Below are 18,068 nucleotides of genomic sequence, written 5' to 3' on the forward strand. Positions count from 1 at the left end.
AGATGTCATCGAGGGAGGACACTCCGGAGCCCAGCACCAGCCAGGCTGCCAGCACCAGCCAGGCCGCCGGGGCCACGCCGCCGGACGACAGCCGGGAGGAGGAGGAGGCCGCGTGCCCGGAGTGCCGGCACATCGACACCACCTGCTCCAGCTCCTGCCGGCACTGCTTCTGCCAGCTGTGCTTGTGGGACTGGAGCCTGGGCGAGGCCACGTGCCCGCGGTGCCAGCGGCCCACGCGCCACCCCTACCCCCAGCACGTGGCCCTGTACCACGAGGTGCAGGACCACGTGTACGACAGGAAGCGGAGACGGCGCGGCCAGTCCGCCCGGAGCTACTCCTTCGGGCCCTCGGAGAGGCGGCCCAGGAGATCCATGAGGTGGCCCCGCGATGGCCGCCGGCAGTCCCGGCGTCGCCGAGGCAGCGACTCCCCGAGGAGGAGGTGGTGGCAGCAGCAGAGGAGGGCTTGGGAGGACACACCTGAAGAGGGACAAACTCCGAGGTTGGAGTGGGCCATCCCGGTCTCCTCGGCTGGACGGCGATCCCGGCGCGGGTCCCGCAGGTCATGGAGTCAGCAGGAACGGTCCTGGGGCCGCCGCAGGTGGAGCAGGGGCAGGGAGCGTTCCCATGGCTGGGACAGGTCCTCCAGGAGAGAGCAGGACACCCAGACAGGCTCCCCCGAGCACTCCGTGAGGCACAGGCGCTGGAGGAGCTGGGATGGTGATGACAGACACCCCCCAGGGCCCCAACACGATGTCCCCTCAGACAGGAGTGTGACACGCCAGTCGGAAGACTCTGATTCCTCCGAACAACAGCACACAAGAGGGAGGCAAAGCCGGGGCAGATCCCACAGGAGAGGCCAGAACTCGCAGGCAGGCTCCCAGAGAACAGTGCCCCACGAGCGCTTCAGAATCCAGAGGCGCTGGAGGAGCTGGGATGCTGATGGCAGATACAGTCCAAGGCCCCACCATGACACCCCCTTGAGGAGGAGTGACAGACACCAGTGGGAAGACTGGGGTTCCTCCAGGCAACAGCGCGCGACAAGGAGCAGAACCCGGGGAAGATCCTACAGGAGAAGCCAGAACTCCTGGAGAGCCTCCCAGGGAAGGGTGCCCCGCAACCACTCCACAGGTCAGAGGCAGTGGAGGAGCTGGAATGATGACCAGGGACAAGCTCCAAGGTCCCAGTGGGACAACCCGGGCTCCTCAGGGAGGAGCCGGCGCCATGCTGGGCGCAGGGCCACATAGCCCACCCTCCCAAAAATGGGAATTCCCACACTCAGGCTCAGCCCAGGGTGTCCAGGCAGGCTTTGGTGACCTCCCAGGATGGAGCCACCAGATCCCCATCCTGGACATGCAGGGCTTGACTTGCTGCAAATAAACAAATGCCACTTGAGCCAGCACTCCCTTTCTTCTTTTTGTGTTTTTGCCACCTCAGATATATATCCACAGATATTTTGGAGCATCCCACGCCCTTGGGTTGCCCTCATGAGTTTCATCCTTTCCCTCTGTGAGCTCTCCCAGCATCATTAAGTGCCTCTGTGGATCAAGGAAGGAGCTGAGGGGCTCTTCCCCTCTCCATGTCCTCACAGCTTTTCCATGGTTGAACCTGACTTGGATTTTGCCTTTGCTTTCCCTTCAGTTTTATCCAGGGAAGCTTTGCTGAGAGAAGTTTGGTCCCCCTTAGCACTTTTTCAGCAGAGCCACAGTGCCATACAGGAATATTTTTCCCAAAAACCCACTGTGTGGCTGATACAAATCAGTGCTGGAGGTGCCCAATCCCAGCTCCAGGACCAAAACTAGCCCTAAACTTCCCTCCCAGCTGTCATCCAGCCCCTGTCTCCAAATGCCAGCCTTTGGAATCATCCCACTAACCTGCAGTGTCCCACTGATCTCCAATCTGGGTTGTCAGCATAGCTGATCATCCCCCTAGGTGCATATTCAGCAATGTGGATTTTGCCTATGGATACATTCTCTGCTGGATGGAAGGAGCCTGGTCACTCTGGATCCCTCTGGCACTGCAAGAAATAATTGGAAAAAAGCCATAAAATTCAATAAATGGTGAAAAGCAGGAGCCTGGGCACACAGGAGGTGGGCAAGGAGCCTCGATATCCACATCATGCTCTGGTAGAGCCACTCCTCTGCTTGATCAAGTTTATTTTTCTTCCACAGAAACCTGCTTCAAGTACACCTGGAATTCACTCATTTTCCCAAATATACTCAGAAAATGGGCTCTTACTACCTGGAAACCACACACAGCCTCAGGTGGGAGAAGCACTGCTCAGCACAGGAGGTGGCCACACACAGCACCAAAACCACCCTGGTAGTTTTCCCCTAGATTTAATTTTTTTCATTAAACACAAAACTTTTCCTCAGGTATAAGCTGCTGGTTGTTTGTCTCCTGGAAAATCCTCTCCCTGCCTCTCTGAGCATGGTGCCAGGGACCTGGAAATGCTGGACAGTCTCACCTGAACATATACACACAAATATTTCACCAGGAAAACCCTGGAAAAAATGCAGCATTCAGTGTGGATGGATGTTGGTGGCAGAGCCACTACTTTAGGGTAACAACAAGTTAGAAAATTCAGACAAGTTCTGCTCAAGTAAAAAACAAAACAAAACCAAAAAAAGGATCTGGGAAAAGTGCAAAGAGGCTGGAGGTCTGAGGGGAGTGCTGCCCCTGGAGGTCTCTGTCCCAGAGCCTGGATTCAGGAGGTCTTTACAAACACTGGCACCTCGGCCAGGCTGGCAGAGTAATTCCTGAGCGTGGTGCCACCATCAAACACTCGGGCAGTGTTGGTGTCCAGCCACAGGTGCCCCTCTCCTGGCAGGTAGATGTCCCTCCACGTTTGTCCCTTTTCTGTTATTGGAGCCACCAGGACCTGCAGAGAGAAGGAAAAGAAAGAAAAAAAAACTTCAGCAGAGGGAGGATCAGCCAGGATGTGCGTGTTGGGATGAGATGGTCATCAGGGAATCCTGGAATGGTTTGGGTGGGAAGAGACCTTAAAAAACATCCAGTCCCACCCCCTGCCATGGGCAGGGACACCTTCCACTATCCCAGGTTGCTCCAAGCCCTGTCCAGCCTGGCCTTGGACACTTCCAGGGATGGCGCAGCCACAGCTTCTGTGGACATCCTGTGCCAGGGCCTCAGCACCATCACTGGGAATTCCTTCCCAATCCCATCTATCCCTGCCTTCTGTCAGTTTAGAAGCATTAATGCAGTGCAGTGACATTCCTTTGGCTGGGATTGGGATCATCCCTGCCTGCAGCTGCCCCAAGATTCCGTCCAGTTTATGTTTTTGAAAACCAGAACAAAAAACCCCCAGTGATAGAGCCAATGTAATCCCACCTTCAGGGAGCAATTTTCCCCCTTGTTTCATGGGAAAAGCAGTTCCCAAAAGCATTTCCTAACATTCTGAGACTCTATTCCTGCTAAATCATTTCACTTCCAAAGCTGAAAGAAGGTTTTGGGACCCTAAATAAGAGTTTCATGAGGAAAGCCAAGCTTTTCCAAAGAGCAAAAACCCCAAAACCCACAAAACTCAGCTGCTTTGGCTTGGATTTAAATCTGCTCAAATCCAAGTCCTGATTTGTACTTGGGCAGAGCTGAATTTACAGGAATAATGCAGAATTCCCACCTCATCTCCAATGAGGAACTCATCCTCTATGGTGAATGCAACGGGATCCGTGGGGCTGAGCCACCAGGCAGGACGGAAGATGGGGTATCCCAAACTCTGCCACTCCTCACTGTATTTTAGGAGCAGGGGCACGACAAAGTCCCGGTGCCTCTGGATGCACTGGCGGGTCAGATTCAGGACCTGCAGGTGGGGGACAAATCCATGAGGAGCCCAATGTTCAGGAAACAGCAAAGCAGGGAAAGCAGGGAAAACTCCCCAAAATAAAAAATTGAAAATTTAATTTAATAATTAAAAAGTAAAACATGTGTTCCCTTGGGAAGAGAAATTACTGAATTGGAATGTCCTGATCAAGTTGTGGTGCAAATGGGGTTGATATTGGATATTAATCGATTTGAATATTAATTGGATTAATTGGATATATTGGATATATTTGGATATTAATTGATTTGCATATAAATCAATTGGTAATACATTTAAATCCATTGATAATGGACTTAAAACAATTGGACTTACATGTATTTAAATCCATTGGTAATTGTTATAAGTCGGCTGGATTTAAATCTATTGATAGCAGATATGAACACATTGGATTTGAATAGATTTAAATCTGTTGTTAATTAATTTAAATCCATTTGATTTAAATTTATTTAAATGTATTGAAAATAATTATGGATCCACTGGTTTTCAGTGGATTTAAATACATTGATAATAGATACGAATCTATTAGATTTAAATGTATTTCAGTTGATTTATGTTGAACATAAATCAATTTGATATAAATGGATTGAAGTCTATTGATAATGAATATAAACCCATTGGATTTAAATAGATTTAAACCAATTGATAACAGAGTTCAGTCCATTGGATTTAAGCGAATTTAAATCCATTGACAGTGCATATAAACCCATGATTGAAATGCATGTACATCTCTTGATAATGAATAGTAATTAATTGTATTGAAATAGATTTACATCCAATAATAAAGGATCTTAATAAATTTGATTTAAATTCCACTGATAATGCATATGAATCTATTTAATTGAAATATAATTAAATCCATTGATAACGGACACAAATCCATTGGATTTAAACCCATTGGTGCTTGAATCTAAACCCACTGATAACAGATTTATTCCCACTTCAGTGGGAGGCTGGGGACAGCAGCTGGCAGGAGATCCCTGCCAGGCCTTCCATGGCTTTTGGGGGCATTGGCCATGTCAGAATCCCGGTGTGGGACACGTACCCAGGTGTCACAGCAGAGCCAGGGCGGGGTCCCAAAGGCCATCACGGGCAGGAATGTCACAACCTGCAGCCACCTCACAAACAGCTCCTGGTCCCCTGGCGTGGCTCCAGCCTCGCTCCCTCCTGCAGGAACATGGGGCTGGAGTGAGGGCCTCCCATGGCATGGAAAGGTTCTGGGGAAACCTCAGAGCTCCTCCCAGTGCCTACAGCGTCACCATCGCTCTGAAAACCTGGCACAGCTTCCCTGGAAATGGCACAAATCCCCCAGCACAGAGGGCTCACCCAGCCATCCACAAATTCCTGTTTCCTCCAGAGGCTTTTCCCAGCTCTTGCAGCTCCCAGGCTGTTGGGACACAACCTCCTGCCCAGCTCTCTCTGCGCAGGAGGATCTGTGCTCCCATCCACGCAAGCCAAGAGCTCCAGCACCTCTTTGGGAAGCAAACTCCCATGCTGGGATTGCTTGAGCCTCATTTTCTAAGGAAAACAAGCTAAAAATAGAGGCCAAATTGAAATATGGCTCTCAACTCCTGTTTCAGGGCTGTTGTTTAGCTCAGCTCTCCATGTTTGACACTTATGCACAGCTCCTGCACACTCAGGGCATGTTTTAACCACAACTAACTCCATCAGCTCCAAGAAAAAGGGAAATGGATCCACTTGTCCCTAATTAAAGGTTGTTTCTTGCCATTTTATAATGCTTTTATTTCAGGATTTCTGCAGCCATTTTGCTTTGGAGCAGAAATACAGACTTGGAGCCGAGCTGCCTGGGTATCTATTATCAATGTATTTAAATCCATTGAAATCCAATGGATCCATAACTATTTTCAATGCATTTAAATAAATTTAAATCAAATGGATTTAATCCATTCCCCAGCCAGGAGCCTGGGGATGCAGATCCTGCCTGTGCCAGGTGGGATTTAGCCCAAGCCAAGCCCCCCAGGGGTGGGCTGTGGTGGAACTCTGGGAAGGGCATCCCCAGAGACCCAACTGCTGCTGGAGCTGCCTGGCAATATTTACAGCATATTCTTTTGTTCCTCACTTTTTTTCCCTGGTAACATTCATCCCAATCAAGCCAGCACAACAGAAAATCGGGGAGAAAAATGCTCCAAGCCTTCCCATAGCACACCTAAGGTGCTAATGTACCTCCTGTGCCTGGAAAAAGGCTGCAAAATTCACTGCAGAGAAGCCAGAAATTGGAAAAAAAAATGGAAAATCAATCCTTACCTACTGCATCAGGGATGAAGAAGTTGTAGCCCAGCAGGCTGTAGTGCAGCACAGAGGGGATGAGCCCCTTCAGCCCAGCGTGGCTCCAGTCAGAGCGCAGGGGGCTCATCTGGACAAACAGTGGGAGGTGACTGGATCTGGAGAAACAGCACAAACCCTTCAAGGTGAAATTCCACAATGCCCAGCTGGTTTAGGAGTCACTGGGGCCAGATTATAGTCCCAGAATGGTTTGGTTGGGTAGAGACATTAAAGCCATCCAGTCCCATCCCTGCTATGGGCAGGGACACCTTCCATTATCCCAGGTTGCTCCAAGCCCCATCCAAGCTGGCCTTGGACACTTCCAGGGATGGGGCAGCCACAGCTTCTCTGGTCACCCTGTGCCAGGGCTGTACCATCCTCACATCCCACAAGGATCGTTGACTCCAACATGCTGCCCTAGCCCACTTCCTCACCCCTTCACTTCCCTGGGTGCCAAGAAACACGTGGGAATACCAAGAACGAATTCCAAGCACCAGTTCCACCATCCCCCAGCAAGCTCTTGTGCCCATCAGCTCCAGCGAGGCCTCCCCCTGGTTCTCACCTGCTCCCGGCGCTGATGACGGTGCCATTGCCCAGCGTCGCCAGCGCCGCCGCCAGCGCCTCGGCGTATCCATCACCCTCCAGCTCAGCAGGAGCAGGGACATCCTGCTCCAGGAAGGAATTGCCCTCCACTCCCTCGAAGGCCACGTAGGTGGCCCCCAGTGCCTGCTGCAGGCGCCGGGCACGAGCCAGGTACCAGCCCAGCGCTGCCTCGCTGGTGACGTTCAGGCGGGCGCAGAGCTGCCCCTTCCAGGTGGTCAGCAGCGGGATCTGTGGAGAGGGAGGAAGGAAATCCCTGTCAGATCCATAGAATGTCCCACTGATTCCATGGGGGATGCCGTGCTGCTCCCATCCCACGCTGCACTGTCATGGTGCAGTGCATCAAGGTGAAACTCTCCCTCAACCCCCTCGAAAATCCCTGAGCTGGTGGCAAAGGGATCGTTAAAATGACCACAAAAAGTGGAGCTGGGGAATCTTCTCAACACTAGAAGTGGAAAGTTTAAAGCTGCTTCCGTAGGAAAAGGAGGGACACTGCTTCCCCCAGCACTGCTGTCCCAGCACAGTGGGATCAGGCTGTGACCCTTGATAAAATAATAAACCTGAGGGGGTTTATTCAGCGTTAATTTTGTTTTGGGGGCTGAGGGGGTCCCGTACCGAGCTGGCCCCGGGTCGGGGCTGGCGGCTGAGCCAATATCCCGCGGCCTCGCCGCCGCGCAGGGAGCGCAGGAAGAGCGGGGAGGTGATGCCAGCGTACGGGGACAGCGTGATGGAGAGCTCCAGAGGTTCCACCAGCGCCGGGGCCTGCCTCTTCCTGCGCCCCGAGGGCGCCAGGTCCTGCGGGCGGGAAGGGCGGGAATAAGGGGTTTGTGGGAGAGGAGCACCACGCTCCCCACGTGTCCTCAGAGGGTGGCAGGGTGGCTGTACCGCGGCGGCGAGGACGGCGGTGCCGTGCTCCCCCAGGGCCACGACGCCCTCCTGAAGGCGATGCCGCTTCAGCCTCCTCACCAGCGACCTCAGGCCTCGCTTGATTTTGGCAGCAGAGCCCTCCGGGCCGTGGTAGCGCCAGATTGGAGACCTGCAGGGTGGGAAATCCCTCATGAGGTGCTTGGGAGAGCGAGCAGGACACTTGGAAGGGTTCCCACCGTGTGGAGAAGGAGTGCTCACCCCAGGAGCGCGGTGTCCGGCGGTGTCCGAGCCGCTCCCGCCGGAGCACTGGCCATGTGCCGGCGGGCGGCCGCCACATCGGCGCTGACACAGAGCTGGTAGTGCAGGGGCTCCGCTCGCCCCGCCGGCGTCTCCAGGCAGAACTGCCGGTGGCTCTCCAGGGACAGGAGCAGGGACACATCAGGAACCACTGTCACCGTCACTCCTTTGGGGGAAAAGTGGGAAAACGGTGTCTCGGCAAGCGCACGGCTGCTCCCGGTCCTAGGAGCCACAGAGATGAGCAGAGCCTGACTGCTGCCAAGGCCTCCTGGGCTGATGCCACCACAGATCCCACCGTGCCAACCATCCCCACCCTGCTCCCGCTATTCCCTTGTAGAGTCCAAAATGCCTTTCAAGGGCTGGATTTCTCCCTTTCCTGGCCATTTTACTCGGCATTCAGCAGTGCAAGGCAGCTGCAGGTCAATTGGATTAATTTGGGATAATACCTCAATTTTGGTGTTCTGCAGAATATAATCCAAATATACCCCAATAAATGACACCAGCAGCTGAACTCCTGCCTGAATCCAGCATCCCACAGCGACCTCAGGGAGCCACGAAGCCACTCAAGTGGAGCTGGGGATGCAGCAATGGGCACAGATCTGGGCTTAAAAAGAAACCAGGCGCACCAAGAGCACGGAATGTCCCAGGAGTGACTTGGGCCACCCCATCCTCAGGCACTCAGCTTCAGTATCAGCTTTCCCAAGGGGATGAGGCAGTGTGGGATCCATCCCATGTGCCCTGTTGCTGCTACATTTGCAGGATATTTTATTGCTGGAGACATCCGCACTAATCTTAAACCAGCTGCTTTAGAGGTGAGGAGAGGGGCAGAGAAGCACAGGGATGAAGCTGTTGGGCCCTGGCCAGGGAAGGAGGTGGTTACCTGTGGATCCCAGGAAGTACCTCTCCAGGAGGGGCCCGAAGCCGTCGGGATTTGTGCTGAGGTCGCCACTCACCAAGGGCTGCGCGGGGCTCTCGGCTCCGTTGAGGGGCCAGCGCTGGGCACGGATGCTTGGCCCTCCATACCAGGAGACATTGGCCATGGAAAAACAGTCCTGCAGCCAGGAAAGCATCATCAAAGAGTGAGGAATACTCAGGGGGAGCAGGAAAGGCAGACTTGGAGCAAACTGTGCTAGTGGCAGGTGTCCCTTTTACAGCGTAAAATTATGGTTTCATTTAAAAAACAAAGGAAAAGCAAGAAGCGCTTCCTGAAGCCTGCCAGTTTTTGCTGGAGGAGCACAAATAAAACCAAACTGCCACGGCAATCACACTTTTGCACTCCACCACAGTTACCAAACACCTCTGAGTGGCAGGTGAAAAGATGCTGCAAAGGTGTGAGTAAAGAGACTCTGCAGGGGTGAGTGGCTGTGGAGGAGGGGGAAATTCAAGGGAACGGCTTTAAAATGCACTGAGGGCACTTTCAGAATCCCAGTTGGAAAATCTATGTATTTTAGTTTGTCGGTTTGTTTGGGGTTTTTCTGGTTTGGTTGGGTTTTTTGGTTTGGTCAGTTTTTTTTGGTTTGGTCAGTTATTTTATTTGTTCGGTATTTTTCGTTCAGTGTTTTTTTTCTGTTTTTCTCTTTTTTTTTCCTCTGCTTTACTTAAAAACCACATTAAGCTCTCCAGCTGCCTTCTCAGAGTTTCTGGAGTGAATCAGCAAGTGCAGCTGTCCTCAGCTGAGCTCTCACAGAAAGCTTTTAGCCCCATCTTGAGCCCTCACCTTGATGGCACCAGTTCCCTGAAGGTGACACATCCTCCCTCCCAAGGCACAGCTTCCCTCTTTCAGAAGGGCTGATGACAAGAATTTCCCTCAAGAGACTCAGTTTGGAGATTTGGGCACTTCTCATGGGCCTGACAGGGCCCTGGGATGGGGGACATCCCCATCCTTGACCCGCCTCCTGCCAGAAATCATCAGTTTTCACTTCAAAGCTCCTCAAACTTTCCCCTTTCTGCCAAATCGAGGGATCAGCAGGACTTAGCGTCCTCGTGACTTCCCAGGCAGGATGGGCTTCCCCGAAAGCCCAGAGATCTGGGGCCATGAAGGGGGCCTGGGGTGGCAGAGAGGACCCAGAGACCCCCCCCACTCAACTCACCCCACCTTTATTCCCAAGCCCAGGGCTTCGGAGCCTCCTGGAGTCCTGAGCTCGGGGGCGCAGAGAGGTTAAGTCTCTCCAAGGGGTGGGGAGAGGAGACGTAAATTATTAAAGTGGAAACCCTGGAGGCTCGGAATAGCTGTACCAGGTGTCAGCTGAACTCGTTACACCAGCTGGGAAAGAGGGAAAACAGTCTGTTCTGAACTCAGATTTCGCTGGATCATATTTTCCAATGGTTTGGGTTTTTTTTTAACAAGTGGGGGGAAGCCTGTTCTGTCTCACTCATCTTCTCAAATGCCTCACACCAATGTCAGTGGAGGAGACTGAGGGTTTGTGGTCAGGCAACACCTTCCACCCACCCAGAATGCCAACAGGTGGTTTATAGCTAAAGGGGAATAATCCTCCATCCCAGAGAATCCCATCCCGCTTCCCTCCCTGTTCTGAGGGCTCCCCACAACTGGACACCCTGCTTTGACAGTGTGTCTCCTTCCCCTCCTAAGGCTCCTTCCCAGAGTCTGCTTTTATTTAACTGAGGGAGAAAGCAGGGAATGGTACCAAAAATGTTTGCAGCAGCGGACACGGATTATTCCCATCCCGCGGGAGCTGCCCATTGTGTCTGTGCTGGAAGAGACCTTCCCGAGGCTCTCGCCAGCATTGTCATCTCCACTGGGTATTTACTCTGTCTCCATATAAACACAGCTCTCCCACCCGGGGTCAGCAGTATGGCACCGCCACAGGATTTTGGGGCTCAGCTTCAGAGCACGATGCTTCCTAAAGGTTTTCCCCACCCAGCACCTTCCGGATGTGGAAGACAGGGAACCACAGCCACGCTGCGACCCCATAACTGAGCTGGGGGATGATGGGATGAAGCCAGAGCCGCCCTTGTTGGATCCCAAAGGGCTTGGAGCCGGCCGGAGAGGTCCCCGTTACCTTCAGGGTCACGTCGGGGCGCAGCGGTGTCCAGCGACACTGTAGCACTCGGTTCCGGGGGCTGCCGGCGGCTCCAGGGACAGCCGGAGCTCGGCGTCCTCCTCCCAGGAGTAGCAGAACTGGCGGCCGTCGTGCCAGCAGCGGTCGCGGGGCGGCGGGGGCTCGGTGGCGGGCACGCTGCCCACGGCGATGGCCAGCACGGGCCGGCCGGCCGGCAGCGCCCGCAGCAGCAGCGCCCCGCGGCCGCGCTCCCACAGCATCCCCGCGTCCCGGCCCCGCAGCACCCACTCCTCCGGCGGCTGCTCCAGCGCCTGCCACGAGATGATGCCGATGGTCATGGCGAAGAAGACGGCCACGCCGAGGCAGCCCACGGCGCCTTTCCACGGCTCCGTCATCTCCCTGAAGCCCAGCGTCCAGGTGGACTCCGGGATTTGGCCGGTGTGGCGGGAGAGGGGCATGGTGAGATCGCAGGGATGCGGCGGCTCCGCTGCTGTCCCCTCCTGCAGCGGCACAGGAAAGAAAACCCTCTGGGACAGCTCCAAAAGATCCTCTGGGATAGCTCCAAAAGCATGCACAAAAAACTAATTAATATAATGTATAAATAATGAATTTTTAAAAATAGTTTAAAAGAGGGAAAGCTGCCACTCTGTTTTCTCTGCACTGATCCCGAGGTAAGGGGAGTCCCTTCCACAGCCTCCTCCACAGCAAATCCCACTGCTGGGCTCGGTGACGGTGGCTCAGCCCCCAAAGCCACGGGCTCAGCCCCTTGGCACAGCCAGCAGCACCCAGTGACATCGAGGAGAAGGAGGAGGAGGTGTCACACGTGGCCCAGAGCCCGGGAGGAGATGGGGCCACGGACAATGGGAATCGGGGCCGTGCTCCAGCCTCCGCTGCTCCATGGGGTTTGGCATCGCTTCCCTGCTCGGTTTGGAAGCAGCAGCAAACAGCCAGGGGTGCAGGAAAACATCCCAGGGTGGGTCGAGAAAGGAGGGGATGCAACATCCTCCTTCCATCTCCTCTCTCTCTTCCCTGGAAAAGCGTTTGGATGATGTACAGAGCAAAACCCACCCGTGGGCAGGGTCGACGCGCTGGCTGAGCCCAAGGGAATATGGGCACTGCTGTTCCTCCAGGTGAGGGGTCACTATGGGGACAGCTTCATGGCATGGCACTGGCTTGTCCCTGCATCCCAGGCCCCATCCCACTGCCCAGTGGGAATGGTGCCACCTCCCCTGGCACAGGCACAGCCACCCCTACACCCCCATCACCCCCTCACCTATAGGCAGGTTCGGAGATGCTGTCACAGCCCCCGAAGTGTCCTCGATGTTTTTCCCAGCGGTTTTCCCACCACAGGCAGGTTTTCCTCCTCTTTCCCAGAGCAGTTTTCCCTCCTGGCCGCGTCTCAGACCCGTGGAGCCGAAGGAACTTGATCCAGACTAACCCGGGAGCGTTACTTAAGCCAAGCTCCCTCCCTCCCTCCCTCTGTCCCTCCCGCCCGCTCCCCTGCAGCCCGCACGTAGCCACAGGTGGCGGCATCCCCAGCAGGGGCAGGACACTAAAATGTTCCCTTCTCAAGACTTTTATCTATAGAGGAATAATTTTAAAGGTTGTTGGTTTTTTTGTTTTGTTTTGTTTTTTTTTTTTTTTTTGCCAGCTTGCTAAAGTGGCTCTGGTTGAGTCTTTACTCCACACCTGTGAATCCACACGTGAAGTCCTGGGAGTGCCGAGCCTCCTTGTTCTCCTGCTTTGGCTTTTGTTGCTTTTATTACCCAGTTTTGGGGGATTCTATCCCTGTTCCTACTTCACATGAGCCACTGGACCCTCCCTTAGATTAACTCCAGGGCTGCAGCTGAGGGTGGTACCTGCCCCCAGAACCACAGGGAAGCCACTTCCCAGGACACTTGAAATCCCCACCGGTGCAAAAACTCTGGAAATCTGAGATTTCCATTGACTTTTCCATGCTCCAGTCCCCATTCACAGTCATCTCACCATATCTACAGGTGATCAGGGAATACCTGGATTTTCCAAGTGATATTACAACCTGTTGGTTGCCAAGATATAAAAAACTTGGGATTTAAAAGTGTTTCCTCATCCTGCATCCAGGCAAAACCCCAGCAATCCCAAGGCCAAAGTTCTGCTCACCCCAGACTTCAGGAGAGTCCCAGGACAGCCAAATCCACCAGGAAAATTATCATCTGTGGCCCAAATAAGCCCCTGGATGGGGTCTTTCCTCTCCAGGATTAATTTTTCATTGCAGGTGGGGCAATATCCAGTGTTGGATGGAGGGGAAAATGGTGGAGTGCATCAGGACAAGAAGGAGCTCCAGAGGAGGTGAGGAGGTGGATCCAGGATAAGGAGAAAGGATGAAAAAAGCTCAGATATGAGCCAGGAGACCATGAGGTTCATCTCAAATGGGCTGGGCATCCCCTGGGAATGGAGTCAGGAGAGGTTATGGCAAAGCTGTAGGTGATGGACTCATGGGACCCCAGAGCTACATAAAATAAAGGGAAAAACTGAAACAGAAATAAGGAATGAGGAGTGTTCCTTCCACCAGGGGTGTTAGAGGCACTTGAGGGGCCCAACACTCCCCATGACCCGGAAAGGGGGAACGAGGAGAAGTGAATAAACCCTGTGGTCGCTCAGAGCTGCTCACCCACAGCATCACCGGAGCCCATGGAATTACTTGTGAGGCTTTATAGATCCATCCATGTGCCTCAGGGAGAGCTCAGTTTGGCTGCAAAACCTGCAGAAACAGGGCAGAGGAGGGGAAAAAAGGGATCTTTGGGATGCTTTGGGGTCCTGGCAAACTGGGAAGGTTCAATGCTCTGCCCAAGGGAGAGAAAGGGACGTGGCAGGAGCACCCAAAAGCTGCCCGAGGATTGGCAATTCCCTCTTTCCTACCATGAAATGGGCTGGGAGGGGGGCAGCTGATGAGGTTGTTTGGCTGCAGCAGCTGAAGGCAAAGCTCTGTCACGTGGCACAAGATTAAATCACATCCATGGAATGGCAGAGGGGCCCCCAAGGTGGGATTAGGGAAACCCGGGATGGCGCGGGTGCAGTGGGATAAGCAGGGACAGGGGGCCATGCCTAGGAGGGACAGCAGGAAATGGGGGTGATTTGTAAAACCTTTTCTTAAAAAGCAGCTCAAATCCCAGAGAAAAATCCTGCTGGAGCTTGCAACAACTCAGTATTTGGCCAAGTTTGGGCCCCCCCACTCTGCATGTGGCCTGGGGGTTTGGGCCGAGCCCGCTCCCACCCTCTCAGAACTCCTGGGTTTTGGGAGGAGGAATGGATCTCTGAGTTTTCCTGCCCATCACAAATCTCAGCATGAACTGGCTCCCACGAGCAGAGTGAAACCTCCCTTCATCTTCCTCCCACTGCCAACAAAAACCACTTAGCCTTGACTGGCCACAGGGAAAAAAAAATATTTCGGGGTGGCTCCCTGGATTCCACAAGGGTGTCCTGCCCCTCTGCTTCCAGAGGGGTTTTGTAAAAACATTTTTAAATCTCCTCCTATGCAGAATGGAGCATCTTTTCCCTCTTCATGATTTTTCAGGGTTGAAAAGACCTTGAGGTCACTTTTTTCTATCCAATGGGGCTTTCCAGGCTCCAGGGTTGCTGAGGGACCTTGATGTGGTGGCAGGTGTCCCTTCCCATGGCAGGGAGTTGGAACTGGATGGGCTTTAAGCCCCTTCCAACCCAAACCATTCCAGGATTGAGGGGTTTGCCAAAGGCTCCAGGTTTGCTGGGCTGTGTGGGATGTGGACAATGGGTGGACAGTTCCCAGGGAGGGATGCAGTGGAAGGCTGGGAACACATTTAACTCACCAGTATCCATAACCAGAGTTTGAGAACCTGAGCTTTTTGGTGAAGCACCCAGAAAACAGGGGCTAAGGGCTATTCCCACTGGGATTTAGGATCACTGTCCCCTAAGAGAGGCTTCCATCACTGCATACCCTGTGGATCACACTCCTTTCCAGAGTTCTGTCATCACCTTTTGGGCTGGCTGGAAAAAGGGAGAGCACAGAGAGCCACAGGGATTTTCCCCTTTTCTGGGGTTGCACTTGGGAAGGCACAGCCCTTTCCATCAATATTTTCCTACAGCCTTTAAGCACCAGCAATTACAGCCACAGCTTCCCAGCCAGACCCTCCTGAGTTTTCTGGTTTGGGATTTCTTAAATATTATTATTTTTAAAAAAATACAGGAAAGGTGTGTGGGTTGGCCAAGAGCAAATGAAAACTGGTGGGAGCAGCAAAGTGCCTCCTCCATTCTGGCATTTCTCCTCCATTTCTCCCAGTGGGGAGCAGCCTCACCCCAAAACTCTCCCTGTGGGGTGGATCCCACAATCCCTCAAAAGTCTGCACCAAACTGTCATTTTTTATCAATTTATCCGTGATATCTCTAAGCTGAGAGAAAAAAGTGATGAAGCAGAGTGGATTCCCTGAAGCTGGCAGCATGGATGGATATGGATTTCCCACCTTCCTGCCCTCCCAGAGATAATCCAAAGGGAAAAGATACCCTCAGAATCCATCCTGGGAATAAACCAGCTGATGTGCCATGGTGGGTGTTCTCCTGGGGTTTTCCTTCCCCTTGCAGTTCCCAGCCTTGCCTTTCAGGGCCAGCAAAAGCCTTTGGCTGTGCTGGAATCCTCTGTGCCTTAGAGAGCTTTGGGCTCCTTATAGGAGCTGAGCTCACTTTAAAAGGAAAAAAAGAAAGCAAAAAGAGTGATTTGGTTCCTAAATTCCCAAAATCTCAGCCCAGATTTCCTCCTGGAAAGCAATCCCAGATTTCCATGAACTCCACAGCTGTTTATAAAGGAAAAAAGGAGCAGCAGGACTTGCACTGACAACGTGGCCGTATAAACAGCATCAGCCCTTGGAACCATTGTCCCTTCCCATCCCAACTGTGTGCCCAAACCAGCAATGCCTGGATTTGGGAGCTCCTTGAGTCCATCCACAGCCCATTTGGGTTTTCAGGAGGGTTTCATGTGAAGCAGCAGATTTTGGGCTGAGGAACAGCCTGGAGCACCTGAGATAATCCATGGATGGATAATTTTGCAGCTGGAAAATCACCAGCTCCAGCTGCCAGTTTTGGGATGGAAACAGCCCTTGTGTGCCCTTTGCCCCCCTTGTCTCTTCAGGCAAAGCCTGATATTTTGGGGACACCAAACCCAAGTTCCTAATGCACAATATTCTGTAAAATTTTTAATCTGGGCAGAGAGGAGCTCCCTGTGCTGAGGAAACCCCCCCTTCACGGGGCACTCACCCCCCTGCACCTCCAAACCCAGCCCAGGTACCTTAAATCCAGGGAATTGAAGCACCCAGACAGCCTCAGTGTTCCTGCTCCAAGCTCAAATCCCTCAGAGGGGGGTGAGGCTGCTGGTTTGGGATCTCTGAAGGCAGCACCTGCTTGGAAAGGGCTGTTGGCAATTCCACTGTCCCCACCACTCCCAGGAGCAGGGCTGCGGTGAGGCCAGACCCGTGCGCTGCTCCTCCGAGAGAAGCCTTCAAAAAGCCCCAAACCTCTATTTTTTAAATTAAAACAAGGCATAACTGATGATAAAAGCTGAGGCTGTGAAGAGAGAGCAGCTGCACCCCACAACCTCAGCCCAGGATTTTGGTTTTCCAGGAAACCCCTTGGCAGGAGGGACAAAGGGGGGGCTTGGCGTGCCAGGGAGCTGCTGGGGGTGAGCACAGCGAGGGAGCTCTTGGAAAGGACCTTTCTGCTTCATCTGCCTCTCCCAAGCTTCCCAGAAATCTGGTGAGCAGATTTGCAGCCTGCCTGCTGCCAAATTCAATCCCGGCCCTGGAGATGCTGTTTGGATAATGATGAGACCAAAATTCTTCAGCTTCTCTCTGTGGAGCTGAGCCGCCGCAGGCTGGGAAGGTGCAGGACAGCCCTCAGGACACTCACCTGTCCCCAGAGAGGTGGCACTTCCAGCCACACACAGGAACATCCAGCCAGGGGATCAGCAGGGGATAGCCCGGATCCATCCATCCCTGTTCCCTGGGGGAGCTCTCAGCAGCAGCCCCCAGGCCTGGTATTCCCCCAAGGACAGTTGTGGTTTTTTGGGAGGGCTCCAAGGCAAACCAAAGCCCAGTCCTCATTCCCACCTTCCATTCCCAAACCCCCCTGAAGTGTTGTTTTAGGGGCACTGCCCTGCTGGGCAGGGAGGAGGCTACAGGTCCCACATCCCCATGGAAGCACAGGTGCCTCCAAGGGGCTCCAAGGAGGCTCTGGGCACCTCCTTTCCAGGGATCTGGCTTGGACTCACCTGCCCAGGGCTCTGAAACTCCAGGCTCTGCTCCAAGTAAGGCTTAGACCTTCCTCTTCTTCCTCATCTTCTTCCTCTTCTTTTTCTTCCACCTCCTCCTTCTCCCCTGCCCAGCCCCTGCAGACCTCTCACCACAGGAATTTAGGATTTATGCCCCCCAGAATCCCCCCCACAAAAACCTCTCCCCACCCCAATGAATGCTGCATCCTCAAGACCTTCCTTTATAAGGTAGAGGAAACTGCCCCTGGAGAGCCATTAGAGGCTTCCAGTAATTAGCAATTACCAGTCCTGAAGAGCTGCCCCTGCCTCTCCTAATGAGGTTTGGTGCTAATTATAGCAGGCAGAGCCAGGAGCCCTGGTGAGGGGCCGTGGCAGCGACCACACGGAGCCTTCTGGATTCCTTGGGATGTAAAAAAGGGCCGGGGTTACTCCAGGACAGCGATCCCCTCCACTGCCAGGAGCTCTGGGGATGCTGTTCCAGGGCTGGCCTGGCTTCCTGCTCATCAGCTGCTCCTGTCTCATCCATCACTTGCAATAATTCCTGCTGAATATTGCGGGATTCCGCCGTGCCCCGGCTGCAGCCAGCAGCTAAATCCATCCCCCTTGGACCAGCCTTGGGGATATTTGGGAACTGAGCAATGTGGAATGAGAGCACCCAAACCCTTCATTTGTCAGGCTCAAGTGTGTGTTCAGTGTCCCAGTGGGATTTAATCCCTCCTGAGCTCTTCTCTGCCCATCCCAGCACTTCCCAAAGTGGCTCTTCTCCAGCCAGGGCAGCAACACCCACCCCAGCTGCTGGAAAACAAAGCCCAAACCCAGCTCCCAGTGTTCAACTCCCTTGGGAATGCCATAAACCCCCTAAAAATAAACAAAAAACACCTCCCCCCCGACCTTGGCC

General features: G+C 53.4%; 1 protein-coding gene across 1 annotated transcript; it reads right to left on the reverse strand.

The window, feature by feature from the left end:
* Nucleotides 1-2,150: 2,150 nt before the first annotated feature.
* On the reverse strand, nt 2,151-11,357 carry LOC118687676 (SITS-binding protein-like). The gene is given in 11 exon segments (XM_036384778.2): nt 2,151-2,878; nt 3,635-3,814; nt 4,878-4,999; nt 6,098-6,234; nt 6,678-6,946; nt 7,331-7,510; nt 7,601-7,751; nt 7,841-8,045; nt 8,760-8,931; nt 10,900-10,937; nt 10,940-11,357. Coding segments are annotated over 11 exon segments (2,046 nt in total). The 3' UTR covers nt 2,151-2,704.
* Nucleotides 11,358-18,068: the final 6,711 nt, after the last annotated feature.

This window comes from Molothrus ater, chromosome 6, assembly GCF_012460135.2.
Source record: "Molothrus ater isolate BHLD 08-10-18 breed brown headed cowbird chromosome 6, BPBGC_Mater_1.1, whole genome shotgun sequence".
NCBI classification, from domain to species: Eukaryota; Metazoa; Chordata; class Aves; order Passeriformes; family Icteridae; genus Molothrus; species Molothrus ater.